Genomic DNA, 20,431 nt, shown 5'->3' with positions numbered 1-20,431 from the left:
CTTCTGTTGTCATTGATTTAATGTTCGGCCGGGTTTTGCTGTGTTTCTCTGAGTTCCTAGGTTAAAAAACCCGGACAGCTTGCTTTGAATATCCATTACAGGGGAGCCATATTCCTAGTGGAAGTAGAATAATAAATAACATTTGATGTAACTAACACAGGAGCCAAAGACAACTTTCAGTTTAAGCATAAAATGTCTGCAGGACCCAAACGATCAATCAAGGCATCTGCATGTTAACATTAAATTCTCTTCATTAAAGCCACTTCACTGCGATCATGTTTAGCTTTTCTGTGAAGAAACAGAGTCAACAGTTTTGAAAAGTAAAAAACAAAAAACAAAAAAACAACCAACCTAGAAACTGAGTGAACTAAAGCCAAACTTGATGTCAGTGCCAGTGGGACACTTTAATGTCAGACTACATTTGGCATGGTTTGTGCTTTTCAAAGAAACAATCAATGTAAAATGAAATAGGTCTGTTTTGGCATTTCTCACAACTGATTGAGTTTACTCCTTTTCTTTTGGTTCCTTGGTGCTGTTCGAACTGCCCAGCTTTTTCAGGCCTCTCCTCTGAGCCAGGCTGGAGGAGTGCACAGGTTCCAGGACTGGAGCTGGAGCGCAGCGTTTCAGAGCAGTGTAGGTGGCCGACAGCGCCCCCTGGGGGAGTACAAACAAAACTGCATTGGTGTAATCTGCAAACTGAGAATGAGAGATCACCAGCGCCACCTAATGGATTTAAGGGAGAATATTACACAACAAAAATTTAAAACACTAAAGTTTAACTAAAAATTGCAAAAACGCAACAAGTGATATAGAAAGTCAAAACTCATTTAGATGTACTTAGATCAGCAGAATCTCAATACTTGGGTACAAACAAGTTGTATAAAATAATATACTGTTTAAATACTGGCTATTTAAAGGTGTATAGTACTAAGTGCATTTGTTACCGTATTTAGGTAATTTGTTAAGGATTTTACCAAGTTTTTTTTCTTTTAACATAATTTTTACTTATGTTTCGTTACATTTAAAAACAAAAAAATGTTTACTTCTTTATTTTAAAATGTAACATCTAGCTACAAATTTACATATGACCAGAACTCATGAAAGGAGTTGTTTATTTATATATTACTAAATTTTACAAGTTATGTCAAGTGGTTCCACTAAACTGACTTGACAATTCCTTAAAAAGAAAATGTGTAAATTGCTCAGTTTACTCAGTTCAGTTTAGTGGAACCAGTTTGGTTAAGTAAACTCAACACTTCATTTCTTAAAGTGTGTGTAAAAGTACTGTTAGTTATTTTTAACTAGATAATACAGGCAATAATCCTGACTCTGTCTAAATATTAGGAGGGAATATGTTTTTTATTTGCTAGCTGTTTTATACTGATATAATTTGTTTGAATGCACACACTAACAAGATATGAAGACAGATTTATTTAGATGTAGGATGGAATCTTCTGTAAACATGAACTGTGAGTCTGACCTTAACGATGACCGCATCCTGTCTGCTGAGGCTCCTGTCAGACAGCTGCTCTCTCTCTACAATCCAGGGGTGTCGAAGAACCTAAGAGCAGTGCAATAAATCCAATATAAATCCAAGTTTATTCCCCCAACAACAATCTTTATAGGTGAAATTGTAAATTACAAACAATAAACAAAAGTAACTTTTTTCTTAACACTGTGATAGTGAATGTTTGTTTTTTAGTTTGACATCCAATATTTACATGTAAGCATAACACAATAGGATGGCCTGTGTGTGTTTCTCTCTTTTGTGATCTGTTCAAAATTTATATTCTTTTAAATGCAAATACAAGAGTAAAACAAGTCTACATTTTATTAAATCATAGTAACTTAAATTATGGAAACTCACACATTTAGAAGTTTATACCTTTTTTACCTGCTTCTAGTAATCTTGAAATATGATCCTCGCACAAGGCTACTATTATATACATCACTGTATATAAATAATTAATATTATTACATTTGTCTGAAAGGAAAGTGTTTTATTTATTCACATTTGTTCTGTTTGTGAAACACTTTGTCACCCGGAAAAGTAAACATACAGATGAAACATTTTCATCACAAAAAGTAAAAATTACCTGTGGGGCAGTAAGACGCTGGTGAGGATCCACGTGGAGCATCTTTGTCACAATGTCCTGAAAAACCCAATCAAACAGCATCAGGATCATGATGTTAGTGACACAGCAGTTTAATGTCAGTCAGAAAATGTAACGGAGTAACCTTGGCAGCGTCTGACACCAAGTCCCAGTTCCCTCCGGTGATTATTACTTTCCCACTTCCGATCTGAGCCAGGATCTCCTCTGCTGTGTCGTTAGGACTGCTGGCAAAGGGGCTGAAACTGCACAACAACAAATTAAAGGTGAGACAACAAGTAAAAATATGTGTTGTAAATCACAGCCTCATGTTACTTCTTCTTGTATGCATTGTTGCTAGGGAAGCTATTTAGAAGACTGCAGTTGTGTGTTGGTGTACACAATGATGTTTTATAGTTTAATTACTGACAACAGAAGCCTTCCGTGCTAGGTTAAAATAGCTGCTGGTTTAATGTGCACTCAAACTTTCAACTGACCCAGCGATCATTGTGTAGAGCAGGATTCCCAGGCTCCAGATGTCACAGGCTGCATCATAACCCTGTTTTCTTAAAACCTAGACACGCAAACAAATGTTCCCATTTAATTATGCTTGTTTTCCCTATTATTTGAGTGAGTGTTGGTGAAACAATAACGCAAGGGATGAATTTACCTCCGGAGCCATGAATGTGGCGGTATAACACGGCGTCATCAGCAAGCCATTTTCAGCCCGGAGCTGTTTGGCGAAACCAAAGTCACAGATCCTGATGGATTCTGGGAGTCCGCTGTCATCAGCGTAGCGAATGTTGCTGGGCTTCAGGTCTCGATGCACAACCTGGAAAACACAGTGTGAAGGTTTCAAATGTTAAAAATGGTTGCTGAAGTTACATGGTTTGAGTATTTTATTGGGGAACTTTATTGTTTACAGATTTTTCTTTTCTTTCCATTTTTTTCTCCATTTGTCTTACCCCCTGAGAGTGTAAATATTCTACTGTTTTGGTCAGTGTGCAGATGATGTCTGATGCATCTTGTTCTGTGAAATTTGGCTGCGTCAGAACTCTGTCGAGCAGCTCGTTTCCTCTCGGGATATCAAAGACTAAGAAAACACTCTGGCCATCATCAAACACCTTCAGGCAAAAAGAAAAGACACTTTACTTTTTAAACGACCCTTCTCCCACACTGGTAGTTTATCTTGTACAGTACGACAGTCTGTGTGTTATACTTACATCTCTCAGGGTAATTATATTCGAATGCTGCCCATATCTTAGCAGAATCTCAATCTCTTCTGATGGATCTTTCCGTGTTCTGTCAATAATCTGTTAAAAATGCAGAAACACCCAGAACAAGTTGTAAATGACACCAACACTGAATGCAAACACATCTCACCCAGTGATCCTTACTATGCACAAACATGCAGGAATGTGAGGGGTTTTGTAAAAGTAATATTTTGCACAGGCTAAATATCACAAAGACAATCATCTTTATTATTTTAGAGGAGAAAAATCTAAAGTTTAGAATTTATCCATACCTTCACTGAATATTCCACAGCTGTAACTCTGTGGAGACATCTTTTGCGAACAAAAGCTCCGGTCTGTTCCACTTCTTCTTTCAGCTCGTACACATCTTTGAAGGCCACGTCGCCACGAATATGCTGTCAGACAACACACTTAATCAGACCTCTGAAGAAAAGATTTTCATTTTATACAGCATCTAAATGGGTAAACAGCTTTGCCAGAACACAACAGCTGACAGTAATTTATGAGAAATAACATTTAGACCATCAAATTTTATTTAACTGGGTCCTTTTCTTCATTAAGATGTGATTAATCTAAATATTTATAAGCAAAACAATTGACCAAGTTTAGAAAAATAACACTAGATTCTCTTTTTTTTTCTTTTGGAAAGTACAAACCTGTGCWATAGGGTTGATGTTCACCTCCTGTCGAGAAGGCGCCACCGGGGCAACGCTGGCCTCCTGATTAGTTTGATTAGTTGCCACAAAGCTGAAACCTCGAAACAGCTGGTGTGTGTTCGCACTCGGCGGGATGCCGGGAGAATCTGGATGTGGAGAGGCACAAGGACAAGCACACGCTCTGAGCAAGATTTAAAAGGTGCAGTAAATTCAAACATGTTTTTTTCACTTCTTTACCAAATCCTACATGTTCATTTTCATGCTTTGTATTCACGTTACCTGTCGGTGTTCTGGAAGTGAACTCAGGGTCAAAATGAAAAGTGTCTTCAGGTCTTCCAACAGTCGGCTTGAACGGAGGCCTCATCTCTTTTTTGTACAACTTCTATGGAAAAAAAAAAAACAATAATACCAACACTATTACATCAGCTTACCACAAATTTAACATACAACCTGTACAGGACAAGAACTCATAATTACTGATGAATGACATGAAAAAAAAATCATGTTAGCTTTGATGCAATATAGGACATTTCTAAATGATCACAAAACACTGATAATGTTTCAAAACATGTTTTGTCACAACACTGATTGTCCAACAGTACCGTAAACTAAAATTTAACTAAATACCAAAATGTACAGATTTAGCAGGAAAAAAACTACCCATCACTGAAACTTAATTGTAACTAAATAAAGTTTGGCAAAATGAAGAATGGTGCAAAACGACGTTTTTGAAAGCAGCTTAAGACCATTGTTATGGCAGAGTATGACCTGCAGGTGTCACCATGGCCACATCAGTTTGCCAGAAATAGTGTTGAAATAAAAAAAAAAAACACTGACACAAGTCACAGATGTTAATAAAATGATCAAAGCTGTCTTTAGTATGGCTTTGCAATCAGTAGTGCACTCTGCAGTCTGCATATTTTATCAGTGTTATGGCAGCAATCTCTTAAAACTAATAAGCATGTAAAACAGGCTGACAGAAAAAGAAAACCCGAGAAGAGTCACAATAAAAAGTCTCTTGGCGATAATTCAAACACTAATCAAACATCATTAGAAAGTGGAGAAATGTGTCAGACAAGAAGCGAAGAATCAGTGAGGTAGTGGAAATGGTGAGGAAAAAGATTAGTGTGCAGGGAAAAGTGGGAAAACAGTGGATTCCAATGGAAACTGGAACAAACAGTTCCACAACACGTTGGAACATTTGAAACAAGACAGAATATGTTACAGAAAATGTTTCTTTTCTGAAATACAAATCTGAAATATACAGAAGATGATTACAACCAAAAAAGGCAAGTAATCTTTTTTTTTGCATTTTTTTTCTTCAAAAAACTAAAACCACATCATGTGATTCTGTCAAGTCAGCCAACATTTCTGAACTGAGATTCTTTAAATATTTTTAGAGTTAACATTAACATTTTTTTAACTCATTTACTTTGTGCTTTGAATCTCCCAGAAATACTCGTATAAATGTGTAAAACACAATTTAGCTATACTAACACACAGTAGATAGTAAAGAATAATGGATGAACCTAAAATTTATATATTTATTCCTTTATTTGCTGAAGCAATCATTCAATGCTTAAAACCTAAAAGTTTTTCCAGTACTTTTCCCTTTTGATTGAAATTATCACTCATTCTCATAATTTCACACACAGTACTTTTATTACTAAGACAAATATTATATCCGTTGTCTTTAAAATAAAAAAGAAGCTTTTTTGTGAATGGATGCACAAAACTGACCACTAAAATAATTTGTATTGTTCATTATTATCATGTTATTTTAAAAGTTCAGTAATTAATCCATGTTTCCCTCCTTTCTATATTATTAAAAAACATTGTTTTAATACAGTTTACAACTTTTTGGTGAAGAAAGCAGTTTTTTTTGCTTCTATTAAAATGATAATGCAAAGGAAAACTGAAAGTGACTTGTATATACATGTTTAAGGTTTAGTTACTGCTTTGATTTTTATGAATGAAAGATGACTGATGTCGAGTAGTTTTCGCGTCTCAGCTGGGTTCTCGGTGAAACAGTTCCGTTGCTTGGATGTTATTCAAACGCAACCAAGAAGTTGCAAGATTTCCAAGAAACAAAGTGAGTCTCAGAACTTAAAGAGACTACTTAAAGAGAAACTCTGGACAAGAGGGATTACAGAGCAGAGAATAATCCTTTTCAAGCAGCACACATCAAAGCACTGGATGTAAGGTTAGATGATGATAGCTCATGCAATTTCTAGATAGAATTTTTGGTTTTGAGCAAACTCTTTGATTGRGAGGTGTTTAGAGATAAAAGCACATTTTAAAGGAAATAATATTTAATTTATGACTGCTGCCTATCCATAAGAAACCTACAGGAGTGTAATGAAAGACATTCTGTGATTTGAATATGTTGAAGTAAAGATTTAAAATCCATATATCTCAAAATTGCATCACAGGAGTGCAGTTTTATTTGTTAAATCATAAGAAAAAAACATTTAAGATTTTATGAAAAAAGGAGCATTTTTCTTTATTGACTTTTGATGAAAAAAATAAAAGCTACACGAAGATTACTAAATTGTTGCTAGTAGAATGGCACGTTAAGTATTTTTGCACCTTTATGGTAACAAAATACAAAGTATCTGCATATAACAGAGCCTAGCTCTGATCTAGTCTTGATCAGGGTTCAAAACATGTTTATTTTTGATGAGTTTGCCAACGTGTCACCATTTCAATATCCAGTCAGCATSAGATTTATCATTAGAAAGTGTGTTATCTAAGTTAATATGTTGTATATTAATGAAATTGCACTTACATCCCAGTCTATAGATGCAAAAAAGCGATGCCTTTTAATTTCCTCGACTCCGTCTGGTCCGGCACCTGTCAGTCACACAGATAAAAGATAAAGATGAAAGCGATTCCATGAATCAAGAATCACACAGGCAGACACAAAAATCCTTTAAGGTGCAATGTGTATAATTACATTACAGATTGCAGCTGATGAAATATCGCCCAACCTCACAACACTTAAGTTTCACAATAACTTAGATTAATATAAAAAGTCAGCTGTCATCTTTAGCCCATGCATGGTTTATGTTTAAACTAAGACTTTTTTGGACACAAAAGACTCTTTTATAGCAATAAAAACCTACAAATGATCAAACTTCCAATATTCAACACAGCTACAACCATAATAATAGTGTTTTATTGGACATCTGTCAACACACTGTCCTTATTTAACAGCATAMATAAGTAAAGTGAAGCAGACAATCATGAATATAGTCATTTAAGTTTCAGAAACAGTTTTGACAAACCCACACAGATGGCCAAAAGTTCTCAATCATGTACAAATTATGCAATTTTGAAGTTATTCATCTGGTATGCTGGAACCAATGAATTTCTAATAGGCGGTCATTTTTCAGCTCTGCTCAGTTATTACAACTTTTTACACAGTGGTTGAGACATACGTATTACAGGGAGAAATGTACAGACATAAGGACTAATCTTGGTTTTGAACAAAAGGATTATGTCATTCCTTACATGACTTGAAAACACAAAACTTGAAACAGCTCATGTTAAAATAATCTTCAGTTTCTTAGTGAAAAAAAATTGGAGCTCTAAAAAAATAAATGCCAGATTTTAGAAAGAAAAATATGTCTCCAAGTTTTTTTTAATCCTCTGCCATTGTTTTGTCTCTCTGAGCTAAGACTCGCCTCAACAATTAGTAACACAAAACCACAGGAACTACATAATACAGCCAATATTCTAAACAAAACAAATATTTATTAACAWACAAGTTATTCCATATAGCATACCTAGACGGTTAGCAGGATTCCTCTTGAAGAGCGCTCTTAATAAACTCTGGACTTCAGGGCTGAGGAACTGTGGCATTCCAAGCTTCGCCCTGCAGACAGGATGAGGATACAGTTTCAAACAAGTGCTTAACAACAACAGCTCAATTTTTCTATTTATTTAAGTACTTTTAGATATGATGTAAAAATAGCATTGAAAATGAAGTGTAAATAGAGGGAAAGAGGATTTGTTTTCAGAAAATGTAAGGACCAAAAATACCACAACCAAATAGCCCCAAAAAACCCAGCTGACAAATGCACAGAAGAAACAAATTCTTCACTCAGATCATAAAATGTTATTAATTAAGAAAGAAATGGTTTCAAAAGGACAGTTACAGCATGTTAGCGGTGGAGTCAGTCTTACTTTAGAATAAGAGCCATTGTTTCTTTCCGATCTTTTCCTTGGAACGGTAACGATCCCGTCAACATTTCAAACTGGAGGATAGAAAAAAAAAAACACCTCTATGTCAGCCAACAAATGAAAAATGGAACAAAATTGATCTTCATTTGGTTATTGACTTTCTAAAAGCTAACACAACACAAAATAGCTACACATGACCAGTGAAAGAACTCAGGCAGATTAAATATAACAAAATTATAAAGTAACAGTGGTGTCAGGATTCTGAGTTCTTTTAGTTGTTGTTTGTTCTTTAGATATTTATTTAGTTCATTTTGTTATGTTTCTTAGTCATGTTGTGTTTTTATTTATTATTTCACGACTTTTTGTATTTAATTTAATTTCCTCTGTACCACCAGTTCATTTCTCCTAGGTGGGTTTTCTGCTCCTCAGTCCTGCCCCTCCCACTCACACCTGTTCCCTGTGTTCATTAGTCTCACCTATCTTCTCTTAYCTCGCCAGCCCCTCCCTTCTTAATGCTCATTCTCCCAGTTCATCTTCAGCCTAGCACTGTGCTTCATGCTCTGTCTGGTTCTCCTCCATGTATTATTTGTTATGGTTAAATCTTTTTATTTTATTTTAGCTCCTCATGTTGATGAGCATTCTTAGGTCCAGCTCTTCAGAAGCAACCATTTGTCTTTGTCTTTTGTAAATTTCAGAGTGACATTGAAATGAAAATGTTTCAGATTTTATAATCATTCATGTCTTGCAGTTACAATCAATGATGAAGATTTAGAGGTGAAAGGATGATTTAGTTGTATGTTTTATTTGTATCAAATGGGTTTTCAAACTAGGTGGCTTCATTGAGGGAGATTTAAAAAAAATCAAGTCATTTTTTTATTCCTTGTGAATAAACGGCAAAACCATAATAAGAACCAGGATATGAATCTCATATCCACCRTGTGTAAAATCACTAGAATTGTTTAGTTTGTTTGCTTGTTTGTCATACAAGCAAACAGTGRCATTTCCCCTCTGGTGAAACTGCCAGATGTCAGTTAATGTTAACCTCATTTTCCGTATTAGTAAAATAAGCCACCAGGCTAACGAAACAAGCTGACTTTAGGAGATGCATGATTACTGAAAGCAAATCATCTTAATCTGGCCGATAATTAAAAGGCTTTACTGCCAAGAAAAAAAAATCTGAACACTGGCTCTTCATTATAAACTCAAGTCTTACTTTGTAAGATGCCTAAAATTCAATACTATCAAACCCATAAGAAACAAACTGGTAATCAGTGGGGATAAACGTGTGAGGATTGTCAGTGTAAAATATTTGTTTTTATGGTTTTTGAGTCCTCACCATGAGAACACCAAACGACCACCAGTCTGCACTCTGAGTGTGACCTCTTCTGTTCACAACCTCAGGAGCCATGTACTCAATCGTTCCACAGAAAGAATAAGCTCTTTTGTCGTGATCAATGGCTTCCTTGCTAAGACCAAAATCTGAACAAAAACACAAAGAAAGTTAAAACCTTAAAACAGAAATACAAAAATACTGATTTGCCTTGTTGAATGCACTGACCAGTGATCTTTATGTGCCCTTCTTCATCCAGAAGAATACTGATGGGACAAAGCAAATGCAAAAAAAATCTCATTTGAGCACAATATTCTGATATTACATTCAGAAAAGATTTGTTTTAGTTTTTTTTTTTTTTGGCTATACTTTTCAGGTTTAAGGTCTCTGTAGATGATCCCAAGACTGTGAAGGTGGTCCAAGGCGAGGGCCAACTCTGCAAGGTAAAACTTCACATCCTCTTCTGTAAACATTACCTACACAAGTAAAGAGGTGGATGTATTTCAAGTCAATTCATGCATTAGAAATGTGTTTTTTTTGCTCTTAAATTTTATATCATCCTCTAAAACACAAACTCCAACTAGCAGGCTTGCATCAACTGTTCATCATAAAGAGTCACAAAAGATAATGCATTATTATAAAAGTTAATAGACTTAGGAATCCAGCAATTCTTTTCATTTCATTATTTTAAGAGAAACAGAGAGTATTGTGTAGTGAGCCTACCTCCTTTGACAGACGAGTGAAAAGGTCTCCTCCTCTGAGGAAGTCCAGGATCAGATAGAGCTTCCCTTCTGTCTGAAAGGCTAGACACACAGAGAAAGATATAACAGGGCAGCAATAAATAGCAAGGTCTTCTTGCTTTATTGAAGGATGTATTCTCGAGATAAAAGAGGTACAGTGTGCATGATGTGCAAGTGTGTACAACAGTGAGATAAAATCAGTATAGGAAGAATAGAAAACAACTTTTTCCTCATTTTGAACATATATGCTAATCGAAATCCACATTCTGAGGAATAGAACTCGAAGTTAGTACCTAAAGAGTTTATTAAAGTCTTTCGGCTGCCGACTGTGGACAGTTAGGTCAGGTGCAAACAAACAGAAATATGCATTCATATTGTTTGTCTCAGATTTATTAGGGTTGGGGTGTCAAACTCTGTCCCACAAGGGGGCCAAATTTCAAAACGTGGTCCAAGCCAAGGGCCAGTCTCTGTCAATATTTATTGAAAAAAATCATGGTTACCTCCGCCAAGGGAGGAGGTAAATTTTTTCGGTCGCGTATGTCTGTCATTCTGTCTGTCTGTCTGTGGACAAAATTACACAAAAACTTGTGGACAGATTGTCATGACATTTTTACCACATGTGGGTATTGGCCAAAGTAACACACCATTAAATTTTGATGATGTTCCGGATCACGATGCGGATACAGGAATTTTTCTTTTAATTCAAGCGAATCAGTCCGGCAACGCAAAGTGTGATTACGTCAGACACATGCCTGTAAGATACAGGAAGTACAAGTTGCAAACTCGCTGGGACTACACCTCCCAGGATGTCTACTGTTGGGATTATTCTGTTATCAACTAGTATTGGYGATGTYACATGCTGTCTGGAGACGTAGAAACAGAAATGCGATTCTCTTCATGTTACGGTAATAACAGAAGACACCGACAGCGGGGGGAGGGTCCTGCTGCAACCGAGCCGAAGCTGGTACCAGTGTTACACTGGACCGGTACTGGACAGCGGGAACAGCTGATCAACCATGTGAAGTACCCCCTCCACAAAAGAACTTTTTGGTGTGATTAGTCAGAAGTTCGTGGGAGTGTTTGTTTGTGCTGAAAGTGCTCAGATGCTGTATTTTGCTTTAACCACTTGCTTAAAAAAAAGGTGTCACTTCCAGAGCCGACTGTACCAGGAAGCAGTTTATAAAGAGAGTCAAATTGTTAAAAACTCATAAAAGGGGATAAAACAGGCGTTTTACACAGTGGACTCTGACTGATAAAAACTTAGGAGCTTAATCTGGGACCAGTTTGTGGATGAATAACATCGGATGACGAGTCTCAGTGATGAGTCTCTGACCTTTTTTGTTTTTTTTGCATTGGACTCCACCGGGAAGAAATCCCATTCATACTGTTTGCTTAAGTCAGAACTTATTCGGCAAATGTGTTTCCATTTCTCCTTTAGCGCATTAACTCTATTGCAGGATGGGGGAAATTGGCCTTGGTGGAGGTTTGCACTCTCCGAGTGCTTCTAGTTTTAAATGTTATGTAACAACAATCAGTCTTATAGAATTACAAATGACCTTTTCCAAATGTAGCATTTAGAATATACAGTACCTAATGGATAAAAACTAAAGATTAAATTTAGAAAGACTCATCATTAGTATTTAGTTCTTATGTTTTACTATCTATTCACAACTATTTTTTTTTTACCATTTCTTAGAGATACATTTTATAACAATTAAGTAAAATCAGTTTGAAAAATAAAATACTCACTCCACTTATTTGACTTTAAAAATAGAAAAGAATACAGAATTCAAGTTGACGATTTTCATGAAAAGACTAAACACAAAAAAAGAAAAACAATACAACTATTTTACATTTTAAAATTACTTTTGGGGCCAGATAAAATGTTAAAGAGGGCCAGAGTTGGCCCGTAGACCTTGAGTTTAACACATATGTATTATGGTGTACATGTAAATGTATAAAACGTGTTTGTATGAACCAGAACAGGATTCTGTCACAGGTTTAAAATCAATCTGCAAATATGTAACTCTTGCTGTTAAAATAAGTTTTTTTTGTTTGAATCAATCCATATTTATGTTCACTTCCAATAAACATATTTTCAGATGGAAAAGGTATAAAGAGAATCATTTATACTCACCGTAGTGCAGTTTAACTATAAATGGGTGGTTCACTTCAGCTAGAATGTCTCTTTCCATCTTAGACCGAACACGATCCCGAACTGAAAATAAAATAAACAGTGTCRTTTTTAAAATTACACTCAGGTCATATTTAAATGAGCATAAATTGTGAAAGGTGTCTACTCTCGAGAATGGTTGTAAAACCTGGATGAGTCTAAAKGTAAAAAGCTCATTTAAAGAAATAATATGACTGACTTGTTATTTACTTAGAACAAATGTGAATGGAGCTTACAAATCAATTGGGGACCTAATCATAAACAGAACATATAAACAGGTGGAGAATATTAGGACAAATCTTTATGCAGAAGAGACGAAGCTAAAAATCAAAACCAAATTTTATTTCCCGCTTCAGACAGCAGTGACTGAAACTGAACTGAGCCTGTGGTGCTGCTGCAGTTCCGTTGAAATCATGTCAACTGAAATTATTGCAGCATCTGCCTCCCTGTCAGAGTGAAATTGTAATTCTTCCAATTCCAGGGGTGCAGATTAAGAGGATTTCGGCTTGTACAAATACACTAGATTAGAACATGACATCTCAACCTGCTTTTACAGGGCAACGTAGTTTAAAATAGGCACAGTTGACGTAAAACATGTTTATCTGAATCTAGAGTACAAACTAACCTGTTTTAGCTCAAATCTCCTTGAATGTAGGGCAAAGAACATGACAACCACATACCTGATGTTTCTTAATTACAAATCCAACTTTAATCCTGACAAATTACAATTCCATTTTTAAGTCAACTTATTCTTCTAACGAAACAATGTAAAAACAATTTAAAAACAAGTTTTGTTTGTCTCAGTTTCAAGGAATGCATTAGAATCTAGATTTGTTTTAGGAATTATAATAGTTTATCAATAAATCTATTCAAATAATATGTCTTGTATCTGTGTTGATATTAATGTCTGATATTATATTACAAATTTAGCACAAAAAGTAAGGCAATTGTATTTGTTAGATTATTTCTTTGTTGTAACAATGCTTCTTGGCAATACCTCTTGTACTGTAGGAAAGCCTTTTAATTTCCTTTTTAAATGGTGTCACATTTGYAAGGAACATGCATTTGTGGGATGAGCAGAGCTGYGTATGTCRGTTACACASRTGAAAAATTTGCCAAATCTTCTCTGTCAAACAGTCTTTTATTTTGCTGTTACTGACATTTGYTTTGAGCTTCCAGTACCGCAGGTGTTACCAATCAGGTGCCCACTATACAARAGGCATTGTTACAACAAAGAAGCAATCTAAAAAGTGCAAATTTCCTTCGTTTTTATGCTAAGTAYATTTAATTTTCAGCATTTGTTTTACTTGATTTACCTTTGAGAGTGGCCTTCTTCAGGACCTTCATGGCGTACAGCTGCCCTCTGTCCACCCCCCTTATCTTTCTTACCAGGAACACCTAAAAGTCAAAAGCCCATTTTGTGAAACAGGTTTTTTTTTATACATAACTCACTACAGATCACAATGTGTAAATAAAATTCAAAAATGTAAATGATTTATTAAATCTTTTTGTAAAGTATTAGTTGGAACAATCGATTAACTTGTGGGAGAACACCACACTACATTCAACTCTCCTTACAAAAGACATATTATTCAATCCTTTACATCAAGTCACATTTAGGTTACCATGCTGAAGTAACATCACATTCTGGAAAACAAACCAGGTGAGCGCTATCGAGCAACAGCAGCTATAATTTAAATAAAGTCTGTCAAAGTTTCATGTAAGCAGACTTCTCAGGCCACAATGCGTGACTCGGCCTCAATTGTCTTTGCAGCTTTACAAACAGGGTTCACTCACAGATGTCTGCCAGGTTTCTATGTCTGGCCTGCGCAGACCTCTAATCTGTCAGTGTAGCTCTGCTCATTTAAATAAGCTTAGTGATCTATGAAGAGGTTGTCTTGGCAGCTAATCTACAGGTAACTGGAAAAAGAAGGCTTGTCATTACAAGATGACTGGCCGGTAAACTGCAAACACACACACACACAGACACACGTGTGCGCGCACACACAACAGTAACAATTAAATGGACAGTCCTTGCTTTTAATTCAATTGTTATTTTTCAAAGCTTGAGTTATGGTTCAAGAATGGTTTAAACAACCAAAACAACCAATATCATCCAGCCAAATCATTTTTTTTGGAAAAAAGTTATCAAACAACTGGTGACCAAATAAAAATTTCAATTAAACGTTTACTAAAAAACTAACCGTGTATACTCTTTTGGCCATTTGGTGAGATGTCCAAATATTAATAGAGGACAAACGGATGAAAACACAACTCGAGCGTGTTTTCRTGCTAATTAAAGCTTGATTGTCTAGACCACAGACCCCACCCCTCAGGATTCACTGTCCTTTATGTTTTTAATGGTTTCCTGCTCCAACACATCTGATCATATGACTGAACTACCTCCTCAACATGGTTTGCAGCCCTCTGGCWAAAACCTAATATTTTAAATCAGGTGGGATGAAACAGGAAAGCATCTGAAGCATGCAAGACAATGAACCCCAAAACCCAGAGCTGGAGACCCCTGCTTTCAACAAAMCTGACTTCTTAAGGAAATTTTTAGGAATTGATTTATTTTTTTACAGGTATTTAACCAGGTTAATCCCATTGATCTCTTTTGCAAGGGAGATCTGGGCCTGAAGCAACCTTATTGCACATCCTTTTGTGCGGTGCTTATAAATATCAGTGCTTATTTTTGCCTAATCTTGTCAACACTTTGGTTTTATATAGGACTGTCTCTCATTACTTTGATTACATTTTCTTGAAGAATCATTTTTCTCAGCTGTTAATAAAAAAAAGCATCTGCAGGTCTCAGTGATCAAGGTTTCTGTACCTTTCCATAGGAACCTTGTCCCAGAACCTTCAGTAGTTGGAACTGAGAAGGGTCTGCTTTCTCACAGCCCTCCTTAACATGGTGGCTGATGTCAATCTCCTTGAGTATGCTGTCATCCTGATGGAAGGAAAGGAACGGAATGCAGGTATTATTAGGAGATGTGAAAAAATGGAGAAAAAAAAAGAAGATTTAGGTAAGAGAGGTTTAAAATTATATAAATGGTGGGCTGGAAGTGATACCTAACTTTGATTTGAGCACTCAGTCAATTAAGCAAATGATCAATCACCAACTTGAGGCTCAACCTATAGACTAAAAGATAAATCTGTAAAATAACCAGTCAGTCAAAGGTCACTAACTTTCCTTTCCTATGGTTTTAAAATGCCGACAAGACTTGGTAAATCTAAAAATAAAACATAAAATATAAGCTAATATTTTTTCACAATCTTTGGTTATTTTATTAGGTTAACTTAAACTTAGCAAGTTAGACAACAAATTTATTAAAGAAAACATTTACACGTAACAGAAAGATGAACACTCTATACAACCTGAACACTGAAAACTTGAACTGCACTGTGTTGGACTTGATGCAAAGTTGAAACATCATATTAGAAAATGTATAAGTTTATTAGAAAATGTATAAGTCAATACATATTTAGTTCAACTCATTAGTGTGCTGTTTTTTTATTCATACAACCTAAGTAAACACACTTTTCTCTAATCAACCTATTGCATTATTATAGGTAATTAAAGTTTTCCAAAAACAATGGTGTCTTTTTCATCACTGCATGACTGTTTTTCAGCTTATAGAGCAACTTTTGTGGTATCTTTTTTAACAGTGAAACAGGACTGATGTTAACTAAAAGAAGCAGGTTTAAAACTGCAACATCAGCTACTGAGATAATTATGAGTTTGATCTCACCTCCACAGAGGGAGAAGCGAGGRGAAAAGTCTCCCTCATGGAGCATCAAACATCACATTGCATTTCTGTGTATGGAACAGCTGCTAAAACAGGCAAACAAAGGCAGTGTTTGTCTTTCAACAAGATGAACAATCACACAAACTGGTAGATTAGATAGTTTACTCATCAGTAATCATGTCTAGAGCCCAGAAAGGTAGATGCTTTGAAAAGCCTGTTTCCCCTGCTGGTGTGTTTGGGCTATAAATAGAACTCCACTGCTGTGGCTTTCACCTGAATCAGTCTGTCTGGATCCATGTATCCAAAAAAACCTGCCTGTCTGCCTTGTGCTTTCCTGTTTGAGAGTCTGTTGCACCGGATTTTCTGTAACCCGTCTCACACTCTCTCTGCCAAAACTCATCTCCATATGGGCCTGTGGCTTCTGTTGTTTTGGCAGAAAGGGACAGGAGCATGATGCAATCGTGTGCACAGAGACTCTTCATACATACACACGTCAGATGTGACCTCTGTGTGTTTGTTAGAATTTAGGTTGTTATAGTCACACATGGTGGTGTTGTGATGAAGAATCCCATGTGTCTAGCAGATGTAAAAATTGAGACTAACCTCCAGCTGACAGAAACCAGCACTGTTCTTRTTTCGTGCTGCCTTGTTCTTCAGGTAGATAGAAAACCACCTCCGTACTGTAAATTTGCGCGTGCTTGCATCCATGGCCACATGCAGGACCTGAGTATTTATCCCATAATGATCAACATCTCCCTGCAGGGACTCCTCAGGCAGACGCACAGAAATAAGACAGGTGTTGTTTGTGCCTGTTTCCTATTTGTCCCGGAGCTTCTCTGCTGGCCCATCCTCAACGTCTGGCTGTAGTTTCTCCATCGTTCTGTTGCGCGATTCGTCTCAGTCTGCTGCTTTTCAGTGCTGTCTCCTCTCCGTGTCTCCCTACAGCTCAGTTGCAGTGGACTCCAGTAAGCAGGCAGAGCTGTTAATCCACGCAGCCTCGCAGTGGGGATGACTTGCCTGTGGGGCTTCGGGGATTGTCCTGTGTGTGTGTGTGTGTGTGTGTGCTTGCAGCAAGGGCTCGCTGCGTCAGGCTGCAGGGAGAGGTGACGAATAAATCTGTTCCGCTGAATCAGGAGAAGTGTGTGTGTGTGTGTGTGTGTGTGTGTGTGTGTGTGTGTGTGTGTGTGAGCTCCCTCCTCACATATATCTGCATGTGTATGTTCATCTGCTGCCCTCCGCCTCTCCCCTCACCACCACCTTTCTCTCTGCAGAACAAGCAGCAGCAGTCACATTGTGTGCGCCACCGGGCAGGCTCTCTGGACCCCTCCCCAGCTGCCTCTCCTTGCCTTTCCCCAACAACACACAGCAACAGCTGGTGAGGTCACATGATGCAAAACCTGCAACCTCTACCAGGCGTATTTGCTGCATTCAACACAGAAGCAGACAATTATTATTATTTTTTAGATAACTGATGGCAACAAAGAAGTACTATGGCTTTGGATCCAAATTCGGTGCAGTATTGAGGACAGCAATCATAGAGAGGCACAAGGCCAGCAGTCACAGTGAGAGCAGCATGATTTGTTCTGATCACTGAACATGGGTGTGTGTACTCAGATCCGTCACATCAGCAGCTTTTGCAGAGCTGCAGTGTTACATAACCTCAGACAGAGCAGAGGAATGCCAGCGGACATTGATGAAAGCTTGGGGGTTAAAATACTGAAGTAGAGTGTTCGCAGATGACCTGAGTGGTAATATTGTCTCGTTCAAATTCATCAAAGAGGCCAGTTTAAAAATACCACCGATGTGTTCCAATTCATAAACCTGAACTATCCTCAACACAGGAAACTCACGGTGTGGCCTTTTTTATGTGTTTGACAGGATTTGGACCACACTGGGATTTAAAAGGCACAAAGTTTCGGGACATTTTAGCACTATTAAAAAATGTAATCAAATGTGTTCAGTCAATCTGTTGTACTCTGTTGTGGGTGGGGATTCAGGATTATAGACTGATGTCTTTGTCCCAGTAGGATTATGGCTCTGTAAGGAGATCACAACATGAATATGTATATGCACGGACAGGCAGAATGTGAGACAGTGAGACTCGGATATAGTATTGTTAATGTGGTGCATTATAATGCACATCATTTTGTGGCAGATGGCTTTACTTTTGCTACCAAGCTCTGTTTTTGGAGGTTTGATTCACCAACATTAGAAAAGCATTCTGACACACAGCACAGCATTTAAAAAAAACATATGATACAGACTATGAGTCTTTATTGACATTAAAAAATACACTATTAATACAACTATTAATTTTTGCGGTTTCACCAACCAGCAGATTTTTACTTTTTAAAAAACAGCCTCAGCAATTCAGCTAAAGGACAGATCAGTTAATATTGACTAAAGCATTTATACAAGGGGRAAAAAATCATTAAAGAGCTTCTTTGACATCCTATACAATGTACTTTCTAAATATTTCTAGCAGGCTCAACCTGGAAAACATATATATGTATTACAGAACCAATCAGGTACCGGGGGTCGAAATTAACCAACGTAATTAAAATTAAGTTGTAGTTTTTATCTACTGTTCTGCCATTGAGGGGAAGTGATATTTGTGCTTTTGCTGTGGTTTGGCTACAAGTTACTGAACCTGGAAGTGAAATTTGTTAAACGTTACACTTTCAACGAACCCAAACAATGACCTTTGCTTCTTTTCTAAAGGAATGTGGTGAGATAAATCTGAGAACAGGGTTTCATAAACTGAGGGAATAATATTTTTGGAGCTCTCTTTATTGTTTCGACCCATAGCACCTCATGCACTTCTTAGAAYCCAAATGTGTCTTCTGAGCAAAGATCAAACATGTGGTCACCAAGAAACGGATTACAAAGGGCCTATTTCACTCCTGCAGTTGTGGAAACCTACAGGTCTGTAAAGCAGAAGTTAGTGAAAACCTGTCATTAYATCTGCAGTTGTTATTTTCAAATCAAAGTGTCTACAATGAAATAAGCTTGTGCATCAAGTAAAATGAAGTTGCTTAGTAAGATATTGCRAGATTGGGGTGGCAGTGGCAGAGTGGTTAGGGGAGTTGTACTGCAGCCGGAGGGTTACCAGTTCAACCCCCCGTTCCAGCCGTCTCAGTGCTCGGGCAAGTAAACTTCACCCGCCTTGCCTGCTGATAGTGATCAGAGGGTCCCAGTGGCGCCGGTGCATGGCAGCCCCACCTCTGTCAGTGTGCTGCAGGGCAGCTGCAGCTTACCACCATCAGTGTCTGAATGTGTGTTAGCATCAGTGCAGTGTAAAAGCACTTTGGAGTCCAATGACGAAGTCCACTTACCGTTTTACCATAAAAAATAGCTAATTTGACATTTTATAAATTAATTTTCTTCATTTATTTTATTGTATGTAATCTTGTAGTTTAATCTAACCTGGTAATGGAGGTTAGACACACACACACACACACACATGCACATTAAGAAAAAATAATCATGTTCAGACAGCAAAGACAAAATATAATTACATGAAAGTTTAAATGTGACAAAATTTAAAATTTATATTAGAAAAACTAAATGTTGTTAATTATGTCAAGTTTTGAGATGACTTGGATGGGGAATGAATCACAATAGTGTGCATTGCATTGGCAATGCACACTGATTACAATGATTACTTAAAAGAGCAAAATGGTAGCAAAATGAAAGTTAATAAACTAAAACAATCAGAACAGCAGCTAAAAGCTAAATGTAGCATAAACAGACAGAAGTTGTGTGCTGAAACAGTTGTAAACATATTTTAGGAGAACTGAAGAGATCTMTGTGTTTACCATCTGAAGTCCATCAGCTGTGGTGGCCATCTTGGATAGGTTACAGGGTTTCCCCTAGGATTTTTTTTAACTGGTGGTGGTGGGCTGTCTTTTAAAAAAATTTTTAAGGTGGGGTATTGACACAGACATTTAATTATAAAACATGATTTTATAATTATGAATTATAAAATTCATATGACATGATATTAAAATGTGTATGGGCAAAAAGACACCATTTATAAATACGTATTAGTATTCAAATTAGGTACATGTTGTTGGCAGATGTACGTCTCTAGCTGAAGACTGTTTTAGTGATGTCACACTTCAAGGTGTTTTATAATTAAAACAAGGTCTTTCTTTCCTTTTTTTACTTATTTAAGCTTCTTTTCGGGTTTTGCTTTAGTTTTAAACTTCTTTATTTTTTTATTCTTTAAATATTTGTCTTTTTTGTGGTACAC

General features: G+C 36.8%; 1 protein-coding gene and 1 long non-coding RNA gene across 2 annotated transcripts; one reads left to right on the top strand and one right to left on the bottom strand.

The window, feature by feature from the left end:
* Positions 1 to 77: 77 nt before the first annotated feature.
* rps6ka2 (ribosomal protein S6 kinase, polypeptide 2) lies at positions 78 to 17,414 on the bottom strand (the record flags this gene model as incomplete). The annotated part of the gene is given in 22 exon segments (XM_014001865.1): positions 78 to 654; positions 1,481 to 1,561; positions 2,097 to 2,153; positions 2,239 to 2,356; positions 2,588 to 2,664; positions 2,761 to 2,922; positions 3,056 to 3,214; positions 3,314 to 3,403; positions 3,616 to 3,738; positions 4,000 to 4,145; positions 4,279 to 4,381; positions 6,788 to 6,852; positions 7,788 to 7,876; positions 8,188 to 8,258; positions 9,521 to 9,663; positions 9,743 to 9,780; positions 9,884 to 9,990; positions 10,238 to 10,317; positions 12,392 to 12,472; positions 13,744 to 13,825; positions 15,261 to 15,377; positions 16,780 to 17,414. Coding segments are annotated over 22 exon segments (2,244 nt in total). The 5' UTR covers positions 16,885 to 17,414.
* Positions 4,110 to 18,597, top strand: LOC106513173 (uncharacterized). Its single transcript, XR_001309756.1, has 4 exons — positions 4,110 to 4,198; positions 9,891 to 9,957; positions 17,448 to 17,551; positions 17,641 to 18,597. It is a non-coding gene; the product is annotated as an uncharacterized LOC106513173 (long non-coding RNA).
* Positions 18,598 to 20,431: the final 1,834 nt, after the last annotated feature.

Source organism: Austrofundulus limnaeus, unplaced genomic scaffold (assembly GCF_001266775.1).
Source record: "Austrofundulus limnaeus strain Quisiro unplaced genomic scaffold, Austrofundulus_limnaeus-1.0 Scaffold10, whole genome shotgun sequence".
In the NCBI taxonomy this organism is placed as follows: Eukaryota; Metazoa; Chordata; class Actinopteri; order Cyprinodontiformes; family Rivulidae; genus Austrofundulus; species Austrofundulus limnaeus.
This window is presented reverse-complemented; position numbering and strand designations above follow the sequence as displayed.